General features: G+C 44.8%; 1 protein-coding gene and 1 long non-coding RNA gene across 2 annotated transcripts in view; one reads left to right on the top strand and one right to left on the bottom strand.

Annotated features, from left to right (window-relative positions):
• The window catches only part of LOC145504749 (NBPF family member NBPF19-like), a 251,607-nt gene that overhangs the window by 40,866 nt on the left and 193,994 nt on the right, over window positions 1-16,747 (bottom strand). The window contains exons 82-91 of the mRNA XM_081486056.1: window positions 11,309-11,360; window positions 10,212-10,426; window positions 8,930-8,981; window positions 8,112-8,287; window positions 6,808-6,859; window positions 5,709-5,923; window positions 4,427-4,478; window positions 3,609-3,784; window positions 2,305-2,356; window positions 1,206-1,420 (exon numbers count right to left, since the gene is read on the bottom strand). Coding sequence (XP_081342182.1) covers window positions 1,206-1,420; window positions 2,305-2,356; window positions 3,609-3,784; window positions 4,427-4,478; window positions 5,709-5,923; window positions 6,808-6,859; window positions 8,112-8,287; window positions 8,930-8,981; window positions 10,212-10,426; window positions 11,309-11,360 — 1,257 coding nt within the window. The remainder of the gene's footprint in view (window positions 1-1,205; window positions 1,421-2,304; window positions 2,357-3,608; window positions 3,785-4,426; window positions 4,479-5,708; window positions 5,924-6,807; window positions 6,860-8,111; window positions 8,288-8,929; window positions 8,982-10,211; window positions 10,427-11,308; window positions 11,361-16,747) is intronic.
• The window catches only part of LOC145504771 (uncharacterized), a 375,749-nt gene that overhangs the window by 241,119 nt on the left and 117,883 nt on the right, over window positions 1-16,747 (top strand). The window lies entirely within an intron of this gene.

The raw sequence follows: 16,747 nt of genomic DNA, 5'->3' as shown, positions 1-16,747 counted from the left end.
ATGTCAGGCAAATGCCTTTCCAAAACGCCCAATCCTGTGCCTATCTTCAGAATGTGGTAACAGGCTATTGAGACAGAAATAATCCAGGAGGCCCTAGAATGAGCCTCAGAAGAAGGCACTGGGTTTCCTTCTTGAGCCGTTGGACAAATTTCCTTGAGATGATATGTCATCGGCAGAGTATCCTGATCCCTAGTCTGTGCAAACAGCTAAATATATCCTTTTCCCCACAGTTCCTGGGGAACAACTTAATTATATCCTCAGCCTGCTATAATACTCAGGCTTTTTTCATCTGAAATGTTGTTTATTAATGGGATAAGTGATTTCACACTGAGATTAAATGGGAGTGGAATCCACACACCATCAAGTCAAATGAATCTCAAAGCTGCAAACAGAGGCCATTCATCAGGTTGGGAAGTTCCAGGGCCCTGTCTTCCCTCAGAGCTGCTGCTGCTGCTGCTAAGTCGCTTCAGTCGTGTCCGTCTGTGCGACCTCATAGACGGCAGACCACCAGGATCCCCCGTCACTGGGATTCTCCAGGCAAGACACTGGAGGGGGTTGCCATTTCCTTCTCAATGCATGAAAGTGAAAAGTGAAAGAGAAGTCGCACAGTCGTGTCCCCATGGACTTCGCGACCCCATGGAGCCTACCAGGCTACTCCATCCATGGGATTTTCCAGGCAAGAGTACTGGAGTGGGTTCCCATTGCCTTTTCCGTTACCTCAGAGAAACATACCAAAAACTGACAGTGCGCATTACCTTCTGCTATCAGAAACTTCGAACAAGATAAGTCCAAGGAAAAGAGAGAGGCTATGGGTTGATAGACGTGAACGAAAGTCGTGACATCTCCAAAGAAATAAACAAGACTGCAAAAAGCCTTGGACAGGTGTAGGAACGCAGGGACATTACCCAGAAATGACAATTAAAGCATTTCCTGTGAGATAAGAGGTTCATTCAAAATTAGGAAGCCTTTGTACCTCCTGTGCCACAATTGCTAAGGTTCAGGTGAGTCTGGCTGGACCACCTTGGGTAGAGTGGTTTACCCCAGGGACAACCATGACAGGGAACTTAGAAAAGTTCATTCATAGAATGTCTCATTTTAAATGCAACTATAGAGTCTGGTTCAAATCAGGCTTCAGTATGGAAGCATAGGGTCTATCAAACGGGATCATTCTCCCAGAGTAGACTAACAGATATATCGAAGACTACCTGGGAGACCAGTCGAAATTTCATCCTCTTCAGCATGAGAGCAACCACAGGCTCCATCCATGGCAGACTCCACATTCTCTTCATCAAATGCAAATTTTCCATCACTGGAAGGCTGGTTGCAGGCAGAACCTTCCTGGAGAGTGGAAGGTACTGAAACACATTCATCTTGGGATTGCTGGAACACCACCTGCTTTTCAACATCCAGCAAGTTCACGCTGTGTCAGGTGGAGAAGGGATGACAGAAAATTAAGAGGATTCGACCCCAAGCTATCTGGCTGGTTTTCATGACAGGCATTGAGTTTGCTCACAGAAAGCAAAAGGGCAGTCCCCTTAAGGAGGGAAGTAACTCCTCCTGATGTGGAGTGGAGTGTGGGTGCCATGGGGTAGGAGAGAGACAGCAGGTTCTCTGGGCACTGGGCACACAACCAGCGGTTGAAGGAGGAGATGGAATTTTCCCTACATGCTAACGTCACCACCCCCAGCACACACAGAAGGCAGGGACAGTGGTTCAGACTTTTCTGCACAGATTGTATTGATCTGGATATCCTGTGTCCAAGTGAACACAGCTTTTAAGAAGTTAAAGATGTGTTTGAGTTTGGACTCTATTCCATTCAATTTTAAAATATTTCTTGGCACAAATATAGCTTCAAGATCAGTTTTTCAGAGTTGGAGAAAAAGGAGGTATAGACTAGATATTCTGCCTTCAAGAACTATTTTTTTCAATATTTTGTTGTAATATGAATATCGTTCGATTTTCCTCCCTTGAAATCAAATATTTACCAACATGCTGATGCCAAACCAGTGTAAGACCCATAGTCTCTCACCCTACTTTAACCACTCAGGAGAAAACACACGAATACAGGAACTCCCAGGTTTAGTTATTTCACCTGGGACAACTCACTGTACATTACTAAACTTGAAGGATTGAAAAACTGAAACGCACAAACTTGTGAAACATAAATAGACAACACTACTAAAGAGATACTTGCTGCTGCATGAATAGATGAAAGAGTTACATAGAGTACTTTCTATTTTTCTCTGGATCTGAGGTCTCCTGCTGTCACCACTGACATTCACAGCCCACAGATTTTCAAATTACCTGGGAAATGAGAGCTCTTGTCCACTCACTTGCTTGTGATCGTTTTCATTGTCTAGTAGGAAATTCAGAGACAGCAGGTCATGAGAAGCAAATCAGATCTCACACATATCTACTCAGGAAACACATATACAACAGGGACCTTAATATTCTAATTGCAAGAACATAATTCTTTAGCAAAGATATTCTAGGACACTTAAGTCGTATGAGAATTAGACTGGACTGCTTCCAGACCCATCGAGGAAATTTGCTGATTGATCTGGTATCTCTCCCAACAGCCTTCGTTCTGAGTCTGTAGAAGCACTTAAAAATGTATTTTCCACAGAGATGCTAGAAAATGAGCTGAGTTATTTTCTAGAATTATTTCTATAGTGCTGCTTGGTCCCATCAGACTATGTGGTTGTTGATGGTTTAGAGGAATTTATACTTGAGACTAGAGTGATGGATGAATTGTGAAAGCGTTAGCCGCTCAGTAGTGGCGGTCTCTTTGTGACCGCATGGACTATAGCCCACCAGGCTCCTCTCTGTCCATTGAATTCTCCACCCAAGAATACTAGAGTGGGTGCCATTCTCTTGTCCAGAGGATCTTCATGATACAGGGATTGAACCTGGGTCTCCTGCATTGCGGGCAGATTCTTTACCATCTGAGCCACCAGGGAAGCCCAGTGAAATCTATTAACCTTCAAATCAAAAAGAATCTTTGGTGCTACACAGAAACCATGACCATTTGAAGCTGGAGGAACTGCCAGAGCCCAGCCTTACTTCATGGAAACATCCAAGCAAGGCAATGGGACAGTTGTGTCTGTCTTGGTGTCAGATACCATCTTAGCTAAGACCTGCCAACATCGAGAAAAGGGAGACTGGGGCTGAGCGCAGTAAAACACATGATGGAAATCACCTCTCCTTATAAAGAGGCAAGTCTGTCATCACTTCTGGAGAGGCCACGAACATTGACAAAAATTTAACTCATTGCGGGGAACAACACACTGGCTCCAAACGAGTTCTGACAGACACCTCCTGTGGATTTCCAGCTGAGGTGGTTGAGAGTTGTCACAAGTGCTTTGTGTCAAATGCCTGATACTGGGGTCAGGGTGACAGAGACAAGCCCGGAGCCAAAAAATGAATGAGAGCTCCCTGACCCACCTGATGTCTGTACTTAAAACTCTACCACAGAGTCTCATCCAAATCACTGTCTACAGCGCTTCCAACAGGGATGACAAACCTCAGCACCCCAGAGGTGGGGAGTACGAAGCGTACAGAGTCTACCTGGGCATATAGGTGGAGTTCTATCACAAGAAAATACTCACTGGTTACATCCCGAGCATAAGACACATCCACGTCCTCAGGTGAGAAGATGGCATTGCTCCGATAAGGCCAGAAGGAGTCTGACAGGTCAGGAAGAACTGAGTAAGTCAGGTAGTGTTCATCTAGAGAGTCCTGTGGGACTCCATTCTCTATCATCTGTGGCAGCTGTCTGTTGAACCTGGTGGGGAGGGACGGCAAAAGACTAAGCCAAGACTTATCAGAAACTGTACAGTCCTATCTGGTTTTGATGGAATGTTTGAGTGGTGAAGCCAAGGGTCTGATCCATGACAGGGAGAAAACTCTGTTTTGTGTGTGAGACACAGCGTGGTTTTACAGGGGCAGAAGAGAGAAAAAGCAGTAGGTGCTCAGTGGTCTGACCAAATAACAGGCTGATGAACAGACAGATTTCTCTGTGATGGTACAGTCACGCCTCACATACAGGGACACGGAGTAGTGGCTTTCACACTTCCACTTACATGGCATTGACATTACTATGACACACATGCCAGCATGCTAACACCAAACATATAGCAGATATGCATCTCACTCTAGAAACCACACCTGATAGAAAAATTGAGTGCAAAAAAATCACTCTGACTTAGTTCACCTGGGTCGACTGACTTGGGTTTGAAACTTGACCAGTAAATAAGAAATTGGAAACAATATAAGTACCACAGTGAAAGCAGAGAACATTATGAAAAAGAATAATAGTGGTGGGCAAAACTGACGACACAATACATTCAGCACTTTCTGTCTTTCCCCGGATCAGAGGTCTGCAGAGGTTATCACTGTACAGGAGCCCACAGATATTCAAAATTACCTCGGGGCCACAACCGCTGCTCCTTTCAGGTCATCGTGACCATTCTGGTTTTCTGCAAAGAAATTAACAGAAGAGTTATGTCAGGCAAATGCCTTTCCAAAACGCCCAATCCTGTGCCTATCTTCAGAATGTGGTAACAGGCTATTGAGACAGAAATAATCCAGGAGGCCCTAGAATGAGCCTCAGAAGAAGGCACTGGGTTTCCTTCTTGAGCCATTGGACAAATTTCCTTGATATGATATGTCATCGGCAGAGTATCCTGATCCCCAGTCTGTGCAAACAGCTAAATATATCCTTTTCCCCACAGTTCCTGGGGAACAACTTAATTATATCCTCAGCCTGCTATAATACTCAGGCTTTTTTCATCTGAAATGTTGTTTATTAATGGGATAAGTGATTTCACACTGAGATTAAATGGGAGTGGAATCCACACACCATCAAGTCAAATGAATCTCAAAGCTGCAAACAGAGGCCATTCATCAGGTTGGGAAGTTCCAGGGCCCTGTCTTCCCTCAGAGCTGCTGCTGCTGCTGCTAAGTCGCTTCAGTCGTGTCCGTCTGTGCGACCTCATAGACGGCAGACCACCAGGATCCCCCGTCGCTGGGATTCTCCAGGCAAGACACTGGAGGGGGTTGCCATTTCCTTCTCAATGCATGAAAGTGAAAAGTGAAAGTGAAGTCGCACAGTCGTGTCCCCATGGACTTCGCGACCCCATGGAGCCTACCAGGCTACTCCATCCATGGGATTTTCCAGGCAAGAGTACTGGAGTGGGTTCCCATTGCCTTTTCCGTTACCTCAGAGAAACATACCAAAAAATGACAGTGCGCATTACCTTCTGCTATCAGAAACTTCGAACAAGATAAGTCCAAGGAAAAGAGAGAGGCTATGGGTTGATAGACGTGAACGAAAGTCGTGACATCTCCAAAGAAATAAACAAGACTGCAAAAAGCCTTGGACAGGTGTAGGAACGCAGGGACATTACCCAGAAATGACAATTAAAGCATTTCCTGTGAGATAAGAGGTTCATTCAAAATTAGGAAGCCTTTGTACCTCCTGTGCCACAATTGCTAAGGTTCAGGTGAGTCTGGCTGGACCACCTTGGGTAGAGTGGTTTACCCCAGGGACAACCATGACAGGGAACTTAGAAAAGTTCATTCATAGAATGTCTCATTTTAAATGCAACTATAGAGTCTGGTTCAAATCAGGCTTCAGTATGGAAGCATAGGGTCTATCAAACGGGATCATTCTCCCAGAGTAGACTAACAGATATATCGAAGACTACCTGGGAGACCAGTCGAAATTTCATCCTCTTCAGCATGAGAGCAACCACAGGCTCCATCCATGGCAGACTCCACATTCTCTTCATCAAATGCAAATTTTCCATCACTGGAAGGCTGGTTGCAGGCAGAACCTTCCTGGAGAGTGGAAGGTACTGAAACACATTCATCTTGGGATTGCTGGAACACCACCTGCTTTTCAACATCCAGCAAGTTCACGCTGTGTCAGGTGGAGAAGGGATGACAGAAAATTAAGAGGATTCGACCCCAAGCTATCTGGCTGGTTTTCATGACAGGCATTGAGTTTGCTCACAGAAAGCAAAAGGGCAGTCCCCTTAAGGAGGGAAGTAACTCCTCCTGATGTGGAGTGGAGTGTGGGTGCCATGGGGTAGGAGAGAGACAGCAGGTTCTCTGGGCACTGGGCACACAACCAGCGGTTGAAGGAGGAGATGGAATTTTCCCTACATGCTAACGTCACCACCCCCAGCACACACAGAAGGCAGGGACAGTGGTTCAGACTTTTCTGCACAGATTGTATTGATCTGGATATCCTGTGTCCAAGTGAACACAGCTTTTAAGAAGTTAAAGATGTGTTTGAGTTTGGACTCTATTCCATTCAATTTTAAAATATTTCTTGGCACAAATATAGCTTCAAGATCAGTTTTTCAGAGTTGGAGAAAAAGGAGGTATAGACTAGATATTCTGCCTTCAAGAACTATTTTTTTCAATATTTTGTTGTAATATGAATATCGTTCGATTTTCCTCCCTTGAAATCAAATATTTACCAACATGCTGATGCCAAACCAGTGTAAGACCCATAGTCTCTCACCCTACTTTAACCACTCAGGAGAAAACACACGAATACAGGAACTCCCAGGTTTAGTTATTTCACCTGGGACAACTCACTGTACATTACTAAACTTGAAGGATTGAAAAACTGAAACGCACAAACTTGTGAAACATAAATAGACAACACTACTAAAGAGATACTTGCTGCTGCATGAATAGATGAAAGAGTTACATAGAGTACTTTCTATTTTTCTCTGGATCTGAGGTCTCCTGCTGTCACCACTGACATTCACAGCCCACAGATTTTCAAATTACCTGGGAAATGAGAGCTCTTGTCCACTCACTTGCTTGTGATCGTTTTCATTGTCTAGTAGGAAATTCAGAGACAGCAGGTCATGAGAAGCAAATCAGATCTCACACATATCTACTCAGGAAACACATATACAACAGGGACCTTAATATTCTAATTGCAAGAACATAATTCTTTAGCAAAGATATTCTAGGACACTTAAGTCGTATGAGAATTAGACTGGACTGCTTCCAGACCCATCGAGGAAATTTGCTGATTGATCTGGTATCTCTCCCAACAGCCTTCGTTCTGAGTCTGTAGAAGCACTTAAAAATGTATTTTCCACAGAGATGCTAGAAAATGAGCTGAGTTATTTTCTAGAATTATTTCTATAGTGCTGCTTGGTCCCATCAGACTATGTGGTTGTTGATGGTTTAGAGGAATTTATACTTGAGACTAGAGTGATGGATGAATTGTGAAAGCGTGAGCCGCTCAGTAGTGGCGGTCTCTTTGTGACCGCATGGACTATAGCCCACCAGGCTCCTCTCTGTCCATTGAAATCTCCACCCAAGAATACTAGAGTGGGTGCCATTCTCTTGTCCAGAGGATCTTCATGATACAGGGATTGAACCTGGGTCTCCTGCATTGCGGGCAGATTCTTTACCATCTGAGCCACCAGGGAAGCCCAGTGAAATCTATTAACCTTCAAATCAAAAAGAATCTTTGGTGCTACACAGAAACCATGACCATTTGAAGCTGGAGGAACTGCCAGAGCCCAGCCTTACTTCATGGAAACATCCAAGCAAGGCAATGGGACAGTTGTGTCTGTCTTGGTGTCAGATACCATCTTAGCTAAGACCTGCCAACATCGAGAAAAGGGAGACTGGGGCTGAGCGCAGTAAAACACATGATGGAAATCACCTCTCCTTATAAAGAGGCAAGTCTGTCATCACTTCTGGAGAGGCCACGAACATTGACAAAAATTTAACTCATTGCGGGGAACAACACACTGGCTCCAAACGAGTTCTGACAGACACCTCCTGTGGATTTCCAGCTGAGGTGGTTGAGAGTTGTCACAAGTGCTTTGTGTCAAATGCCTGATACTGGGGTCAGGGTGACAGAGACAAGCCCGGAGCCAAAAAATGAATGAGAGCTCCCTGACCCACCTGATGTCTGTACTTAAAACTCTACCACAGAGTCTCATCCAAATCACTGTCTACAGCGCTTCCAACAGGGATGACAAACCTCAGCACCCCAGAGGTGGGGAGTACGAAGCGTACAGAGTCTACCTGGGCATATAGGTGGAGTTCTATCACAAGAAAATACTCACTGGTTACATCCCGAGCATAAGACACATCCACGTCCTCAGGTGAGAAGATGGCATTGCTCCGATAAGGCCAGAAGGAGTCTGACAGGTCAGGAAGAACTGAGTAAGTCAGGTAGTGTTCATCTAGAGAGTCCTGTGGGACTCCATTCTCTATCATCTGTGGCAGCTGTCTGTTGAACCTGGTGGGGAGGGACGGCAAAAGACTAAGCCAAGACTTATCAGAAACTGTACAGTCCTATCTGGTTTTGATGGAATGTTTGAGTGGTGAAGCCAAGGGTCTGATCCATGACAGGGAGAAAACTCTGTTTTGTGTGTGAGACACAGCGTGGTTTTACAGGGGCAGAAGAGAGAAAAAGCAGTAGGTGCTCAGTGGTCTGACCAAATAACAGGCTGATGAACAGACAGATTTCTCTGTGATGGTACAGTCACGCCTCACATACAGGGACACGGAGTAGTGGCTTTCACACTTCCACTTACATGGCATTGACATTACTATGACACACATGCCAGCATGCTAACACCAAACATATAGCAGATATGCATCTCACTCTAGAAACCACACCTGATAGAAAAATTGAGTGCAAAAAAATCACTCTGACTTAGTTCACCTGGGTCGACTGACTTGGGTTTGAAACTTGACCAGTAAATAAGAAATTGGAAACAATATAAGTACCACAGTGAAAGCAGAGAACATTATGAAAAAGAATAATAGTGGTGGGCAAAACTGACGACACAATACATTCAGCACTTTCTGTCTTTCCCCGGATCAGAGGTCTGCAGAGGTTATCACTGTACAGGAGCCCACAGATATTCAAAATTACCTCGGGGCCACAACCGCTGCTCCTTTCAGGTCATCGTGACCATTCTGGTTTTCTGCAAAGAAATTAACAGAAGAGTTATGTCAGGCAAATGCCTTTCCAAAACGCCCAATCCTGTGCCTATCTTCAGAATGTGGTAACAGGCTATTGAGACAGAAATAATCCAGGAGGCCCTAGAATGAGCCTCAGAAGAAGGCACTGGGTTTCCTTCTTGAGCCATTGGACAAATTTCCTTGATATGATATGTCATCGGCAGAGTATCCTGATCCCCAGTCTGTGCAAACAGCTAAATATATCCTTTTCCCCACAGTTCCTGGGGAACAACTTAATTATATCCTCAGCCTGCTATAATACTCAGGCTTTTTTCATCTGAAATGTTGTTTATTAATGGGATAAGTGATTTCACACTGAGATTAAATGGGAGTGGAATCCACACACCATCAAGTCAAATGAATCTCAAAGCTGCAAACAGAGGCCATTCATCAGGTTGGGAAGTTCCAGGGCCCTGTCTTCCCTCAGAGCTGCTGCTGCTGCTGCTAAGTCGCTTCAGTCGTGTCCGTCTGTGCGACCTCATAGACGGCAGACCACCAGGATCCCCCGTCGCTGGGATTCTCCAGGCAAGACACTGGAGGGGGTTGCCATTTCCTTCTCAATGCATGAAAGTGAAAAGTGAAAGTGAAGTCGCACAGTCGTGTCCCCATGGACTTCGCGACCCCATGGAGCCTACCAGGCTACTCCATCCATGGGATTTTCCAGGCAAGAGTACTGGAGTGGGTTCCCATTGCCTTTTCCGTTACCTCAGAGAAACATACCAAAAAATGACAGTGCGCATTACCTTCTGCTATCAGAAACTTCGAACAAGATAAGTCCAAGGAAAAGAGAGAGGCTATGGGTTGATAGACGTGAACGAAAGTCGTGACATCTCCAAAGAAATAAACAAGACTGCAAAAAGCCTTGGACAGGTGTAGGAACGCAGGGACATTACCCAGAAATGACAATTAAAGCATTTCCTGTGAGATAAGAGGTTCATTCAAAATTAGGAAGCCTTTGTACCTCCTGTGCCACAATTGCTAAGGTTCAGGTGAGTCTGGCTGGACCACCTTGGGTAGAGTGGTTTACCCCAGGGACAACCATGACAGGGAACTTAGAAAAGTTCATTCATAGAATGTCTCATTTTAAATGCAACTATAGAGTCTGGTTCAAATCAGGCTTCAGTATGGAAGCATAGGGTCTATCAAACGGGATCATTCTCCCAGAGTAGACTAACAGATATATCGAAGACTACCTGGGAGACCAGTCGAAATTTCATCCTCTTCAGCATGAGAGCAACCACAGGCTCCATCCATGGCAGACTCCACATTCTCTTCATCAAATGCAAATTTTCCATCACTGGAAGGCTGGTTGCAGGCAGAACCTTCCTGGAGAGTGGAAGGTACTGAAACACATTCATCTTGGGATTGCTGGAACACCACCTGCTTTTCAACATCCAGCAAGTTCACGCTGTGTCAGGTGGAGAAGGGATGACAGAAAATTAAGAGGATTCGACCCCAAGCTATCTGGCTGGTTTTCATGACAGGCATTGAGTTTGCTCACAGAAAGCAAAAGGGCAGTCCCCTTAAGGAGGGAAGTAACTCCTCCTGATGTGGAGTGGAGTGTGGGTGCCATGGGGTAGGAGAGAGACAGCAGGTTCTTGGGCACTGGGCACACAACCAGCGGTTGAAGGAGGAGATGGAATTTTCCCTACATGCTAACGTCACCACCCCCAGCACACACAGAAGGCAGGGACAGTGGTTCAGACTTTTCTGCACAGATTGTATTGATCTGGATATCCTGTGTCCAAGTGACACAGCTTTTAAGAAGTTAAAGATGTGTTTGAGTTTGGACTCTATTCCATTCAATTTTAAAATATTTCTTGGCACAAATATAGCTTCAAGATCAGTTTTTCAGAGTTGGAGAAAAAGGAGGTATAGACTAGATATTCTGCCTTCAAGAACTATTTTTTTCAATATTTTGTTGTAATATGAATATCGTTCGATTTTCCTCCCTTGAAATCAAATATTTACCAACATGCTGATGCCAAACCAGTGTAAGACCCATAGTCTCTCACCCTACTTTAACCACTCAGGAGAAAACACACGAATACAGGAACTCCCAGGTTTAGTTATTTCACCTGGGACAACTCACTGTACATTACTAAACTTGAAGGATTGAAAAACTGAAACGCACAAACTTGTGAAACATAAATAGACAACACTACTAAAGAGATACTTGCTGCTGCATGAATAGATGAAAGAGTTACATAGAGTACTTTCTATTTTTCTCTGGATCTGAGGTCTCCTGCTGTCACCACTGACATTCACAGCCCACAGATCTTCAAATTACCTGGGAAATGAGAGCTCTTGTCCACTCACTTGCTTGTGATCGTTTTCATTGTCTAGTAGGAAATTCAGAGACAGCAGGTCATGAGAAGCAAATCAGATCTCACACATATCTACTCAGGAAACACATATACAACAGGGACCTTAATATTCTAATTGCAAGAACATAATTCTTTAGCAAAGATATTCTAGGACACTTAAGTCGTATGAGAATTAGACTGGACTGCTTCCAGACCCATCGAGAAAATTTGCTGCTTGATCTGGTATCTCTCCCAACAGCCTTCGTTCTGAGTCTGTAGAAGCACTTAAAAATGTATTTTCCACAGAGATGCTAGAAAATGAGCTGAGTTATTTTCTAGAATTATTTCTATAGTGCTGCTTGGTCCCATCAGACTATGTGGTTGTTGATGGTTTAGAGGAATTTATACTTGAGACTAGAGTGATGGGTGAATTGTGAAAGCGTTAGCCGCTCAGTAGTGGCGGTCTCTTTGTGACCGCATGGACTATAGCCCACCAGGCTCCTCTCTGTCCATTGAATTCTCCACCCAAGAATACTAGAGTGGGTGCCATTCTCTTGTCCAGAGGATCTTCATGATACAGGGATTGAACCTGGGTCTCCTGCATTGCGGGCAGATTCTTTACCATCTGAGCCACCAGGGAAGCCCAGTGAAATCTATTAACCTTCAAATCAAAAAGAATCTTTGGTGCTACACAGAAACCATGACCATTTCAAGCTGGAGGAACTGCCAGAGCCCAGCCTTACTTCATGGAAACATCCAAGCAAGGCAATGGGACAGTTGTGTCTGTCTTGGGGTCAGATACCATCTTAGCTAAGACCTGCCAACATCGAGAAAAGGGAGACTGGGGCTGAGCGCAGTAAAACACATGATGGAAATCACCTCTCCTTATAAAGAGGCAAGTCTGTCATCACTTCTGGAGAGGCCACGAACATTGACAAAATTTTAACTCACTGCGGGGAACAACACACTGGCTCCAAACGAGTTCTGACAGACACCTCCTGTGGATTTCCAGCTGAGGTGGTTGAGAGTTGTCACAAGCGCTTTGTGTCAAATGCCTGATACTGGGGTCAGGGTGACAGAGACAAGCCCGGAGCCAAAAAATGAATGAGAGCTCCCTGACCCACCAGATGTCTGTGTTCCATAATAGTCCCGTTTCCCTGGTTTCAGCTAAGATGTGTCTATACAACCTGTCCTTAGAGATGACCTTCCTTGGTCTACTCGGCTTGTGAGGAGAAATAATATGGGGGCTACCTGAGATATTGCTTGGAATTTCATCTTCTTTAGCATGAGAGCAACCAGCGGCTCCATCTGGACCAAGGTCTACTTCCAGTTCATTAAATTTCAATGTATCATCACTGCGAGGCTGGGGGCTGTCAGAACTTCCTTGGAAAATTGAAGGCATCAAGGCACATTCATCCTCGGATTCTTCAGGCACTTCCTTCTTTTCAGCCTCCTGCAGCTCCATGCTGTGCCAGATGGGAAAGGAATGAGAGAAAATTAAATGGAGAAGATCTGACCCCAAGCCATTCTGGCTGCTTTTGACAGGAGGCATGGGGAGTGGTCACAGAGAGTAAAAGAGCAGGCCCCTTACAGACAGAAGGAGCTGTCCTCTCTCATATGAAGTGGAGTGTGTCAGTCTGGGGATGGCAGAGGGAGACAAGCAGGTACCCTACATTCCGGCCACAAACCTCTGATGAGGAAGGAGATTCAACCATCCCAGGATGGGACTTTCAGGAACAGGAAGCACAAACGAACTTCGCACCAAGTGCTTCCCCCGGGTCCTAATCCATGTTGAATATAAGGTGAAGTAGTCAAGTGAATCGGAGAAGGCAATGGCACCCCACTCCAGTACCCTTCCTTGCCTGGAAAATCTCATGGACGGAGGGGCCTGGTTGGCTACAGTCTATGGGGTCGCTAAGAGTCGGACACGACTGAGCGACTTCACTTTCACTTTTCCCTTTCATGCACTGGAGAAGGAAATGGCAACCCACTCCAGTGTTCTTGCCTGGAGAATCCCAGGAACGGCGGAGCCTGGTGGCCTGCCGTCTATGGGGTCGCACAGAGTCGGGCACGACTGAAGCGACTTAGCAGCAGCAGCAGCAGTCAAGTGAATAAGGGCTTCCCCGGTGGCTCAGTGGTAAAGAGGCCTGCCAATGCAGAGATGCGGCTTCGAACCCTGGGCCAGGAATATCCCTTGGAGAAGGAAATGGCAACCCACTCCAGTCTTCTCCATGGGAAAAAGCAATGGACAGAGGAGCCTGGCATGCTCCAGGCCGTGGGGTCACAAACATTCAGAGACAACTGAGCAACTGAGCATGCACAGTGAACCGAATACAGATATTAAAGCCTGATAGACTCTCGGAGATGTTCTACCTTCTCTTTAGGAACACAAAGGCCTGCAAGGCCGCTTTCACTTACTATTGTCAAGGAAAACCAATTTTGTTTTGCACAGTTGTCCTGCGGTTTCATTTTTCTAATTGCTTCTCTACTAATTCTGTTGCTAGTTACCTTCCTTGCAAGGCTCTAAAACACCTGTGTAGAAATAGATATTTATCTCACTTGGCCTTCCTTTAGAAGAGAACAGATACTCTCTGTGTGGAAAGGAAATCCTAAGGGTGCTGCATTCACCTTGGGTCATACATACACGTAGCACAGAGACAGCAGACAACCAAGTTACAGGGACATTTCCATGTGGGTGGAGCGAAGTAAATGAATCCCAGCTGCAGTTGTGCTTATACTTACATCTGGCATGTGACTCTCTTGAGGTACTTATTGTTCTTTTGTGACCCTGTCCACATTTTCCCTACACGTTACCAGCTCCTGATAGAAAGACTGAAAACCACAATCACAGAAAACTAACCAATCTAACCACATGGACTACAGTCTTGTCTAACTCAATGAAACTATGAGCCATGCCGTGTAGGGTCAGGGTGGAGAGTTCTGACAAAATGCGCTCCACTGGAGAAGGGAATGGTAAACCACTTCAGTATTTTTGCCTTGAGAACCCCATGAACACTATGAAAAGGCAAAAAGATAGGACACTGGAAGATGAATTCCCCAGGTGGGTAGGTGCCCTATATGCTCCTGGAGATCAGTGGAGAAATAAGTTCCGAAAGAATGAAGAGATGGAGTCAATGCAAAAACAACACCCAGTTGTGGATGTGACTGGTGATGGGAAGCAAGGTCTGATGCTGTAAGAAGAATATTGCATAGGAACCTGGAATGTTAGGTCCGTGTTTCAAGGCAAATTGGAAGTGGTCAAACAGGAGATGCCAAGAGTGAACGCCAACATTTTAGGAATCAGCGTCCTAAAATGGACTAGAATGGGTGAATTTAACTCAGATGACTATTATATGTACTACTGTGGGCACGAATCCCTTAGAAGAAGTGGAGTAGCCATCATAGTTAACAAAAGAGTCCAAAAGCTAGTACTTGGATGCAATCTCAAAAACGACAGAATGATCTCTGTTCCTATCCAAGGCAAATCATTAAATATCACTGTTATCCAAGTCTATGCCCCGACCAGTAATGCTGAAGAAGCTGAAATTGAAAGGTTCTATGAAGACCTACAAGACCTTCTAGAACTAATACCCATAAAAGATGTTCTTTCCATTACAGGGGACGGGAATGCAAAAGTAGGAAGTCAAGAAACACGTGCAGTTAACAGGCAAATTTAGCCTTGGAGTACAGAATGAAGCAGGGCAAAGGCTAATCGAGTTTTGCCAAGGGAACACACTGGTTATAGCAACACCCTCTTCCAACAACGCAAGAGAACACTCTACACATGGACATCACCAGATGGGCAACACCAAAATCAGACTCTGGGAGTTGGTGATGGACAGGGAAGCCTGGCGTGCTGCGGTTCATGGGGTCCCAAAGAGTCGGACACTACTGAGCAACTGAACTGAACTGAACTGATATTCTTTGTAGCCAAAGGTGGAGAAGTTCTATAGAGTCAGCAAAAAGAAGATCGGGAGCTGACTGTGGCTCAGATCATGAACTCCTTATTGCCAAATTCAGACTTAAATTGAAGCAAGTAGGGAAAACCATTAGACCATTCAGATATGACCTAAATCAACTCCCTTATGATTATACAGTGGAGGTGAGAAAGAGGTTTAAGGGACTAGATCTGATAGAGTGCCTGATGAACTATGGACAGAGGTTTGCGACATTGTACAGGAGACAGGGATCAAGACCATCCCCAAGAAAAAGAAATGTAAAAAACCCAAATGGCTGTCTGAGGAGGCATTACAAATAGCTGTGAAAAGAAGAGAATCAAAAAGCAAAAGAGAACAGGAAAGATATTCCCATTTGAATGCAGAGTTCCCGAGAATAGCAAGGGGTGATAAGAACACTTTTCTCAATGAACAGTGCAAAGAAAGAGAGGAAAACAATAGAATGGCAAAGGCCAGAGATCTCTTCAAGAAAATGAGAGGTAGCAAGGGAATCTTTCATGCAAAGATGGGCTCAATAAAGGGCAGAAATTGTATTGACCTCACAGAGCAGAAGATATTAAGAAGAGGTGGCAATAATACACGGAAGAATTATACAAAAAAATTTTCATGATCCAGATAACCAAGATGGTGTGATCACTCACCTAGAGCCAGACATCCTGGAATGTGACGTCAAGTGGGCCTCAGGAAGCATCACTACAAACAAAGCTGGTGGAGGTGATGGAATTCCAGGTGAGCTATTTCAAATTCTAAAAGATAATGCTGTCAAAGTGCTGCACTCAATATGCCAGCAAATTTGGAAAACTCAGCAGTGGCCACAGGACCGGAAAAGGTCAGGTCTGATTCCAATCCCAAAGAAAGGCAATGCCAAAGAATGCTCAAACTACTGCACAATCGCACTCATCTCACACGCTAGTAAAGTAATGCTCAAAATTCTCGTAGTCAGGCTGCAAGAATACATGAACCGTGAACTTCTAGATGTTCAAGCTGGTTTTAGAAAAGGCAGAGGAACCAGAAACCAAATTGCCAAAGTTTGTTGGATCATCGAAAAAGCAGAGAGTGCCAGGAAAATATCTACCTATGCTTTATTAACTATGCCAAAGTCTTTGACTGTGTGCCTCACCACAAACTGTGGAAAATTTTGAAAGAGATGGGAATACCAGACCACCTGACAGGCCTCTTCAGAAATCTGTATGCAGGTCAGGAAGCAACAGTTAGAACTGGACATGGAACAACGGACTGGTTCCAAACAGGAAAAGGAGTACATCAAGGCTGTATATTGTCACCCTGCTTATTTAACTTATATGCAGAGTACGTCATGAGAAATGCTGGGCTGGTTGAAGCACAAGCTGGAATGAAGATTGCCAGGAGAAATATCAATAACCTCAGATATGCAGAAGACACCACCCTTATGGCAGAAAGTGAAGAAGAACTGAAGTGCCTCTTGATGAAAGTGAAAGAGGAGAGTGA

Source organism: Giraffa tippelskirchi, chromosome 5, assembly GCF_054371585.1.
Source record: "Giraffa tippelskirchi isolate mGirTip1 chromosome 5, T2T-mGirTip1v1.2.pri, whole genome shotgun sequence".
In the NCBI taxonomy this organism is placed as follows: Eukaryota; Metazoa; Chordata; class Mammalia; order Artiodactyla; family Giraffidae; genus Giraffa; species Giraffa tippelskirchi.
The sequence above is the reverse complement of the archived record's forward strand: the minus strand, read 5'-3'. Positions and strand labels throughout refer to the sequence as shown.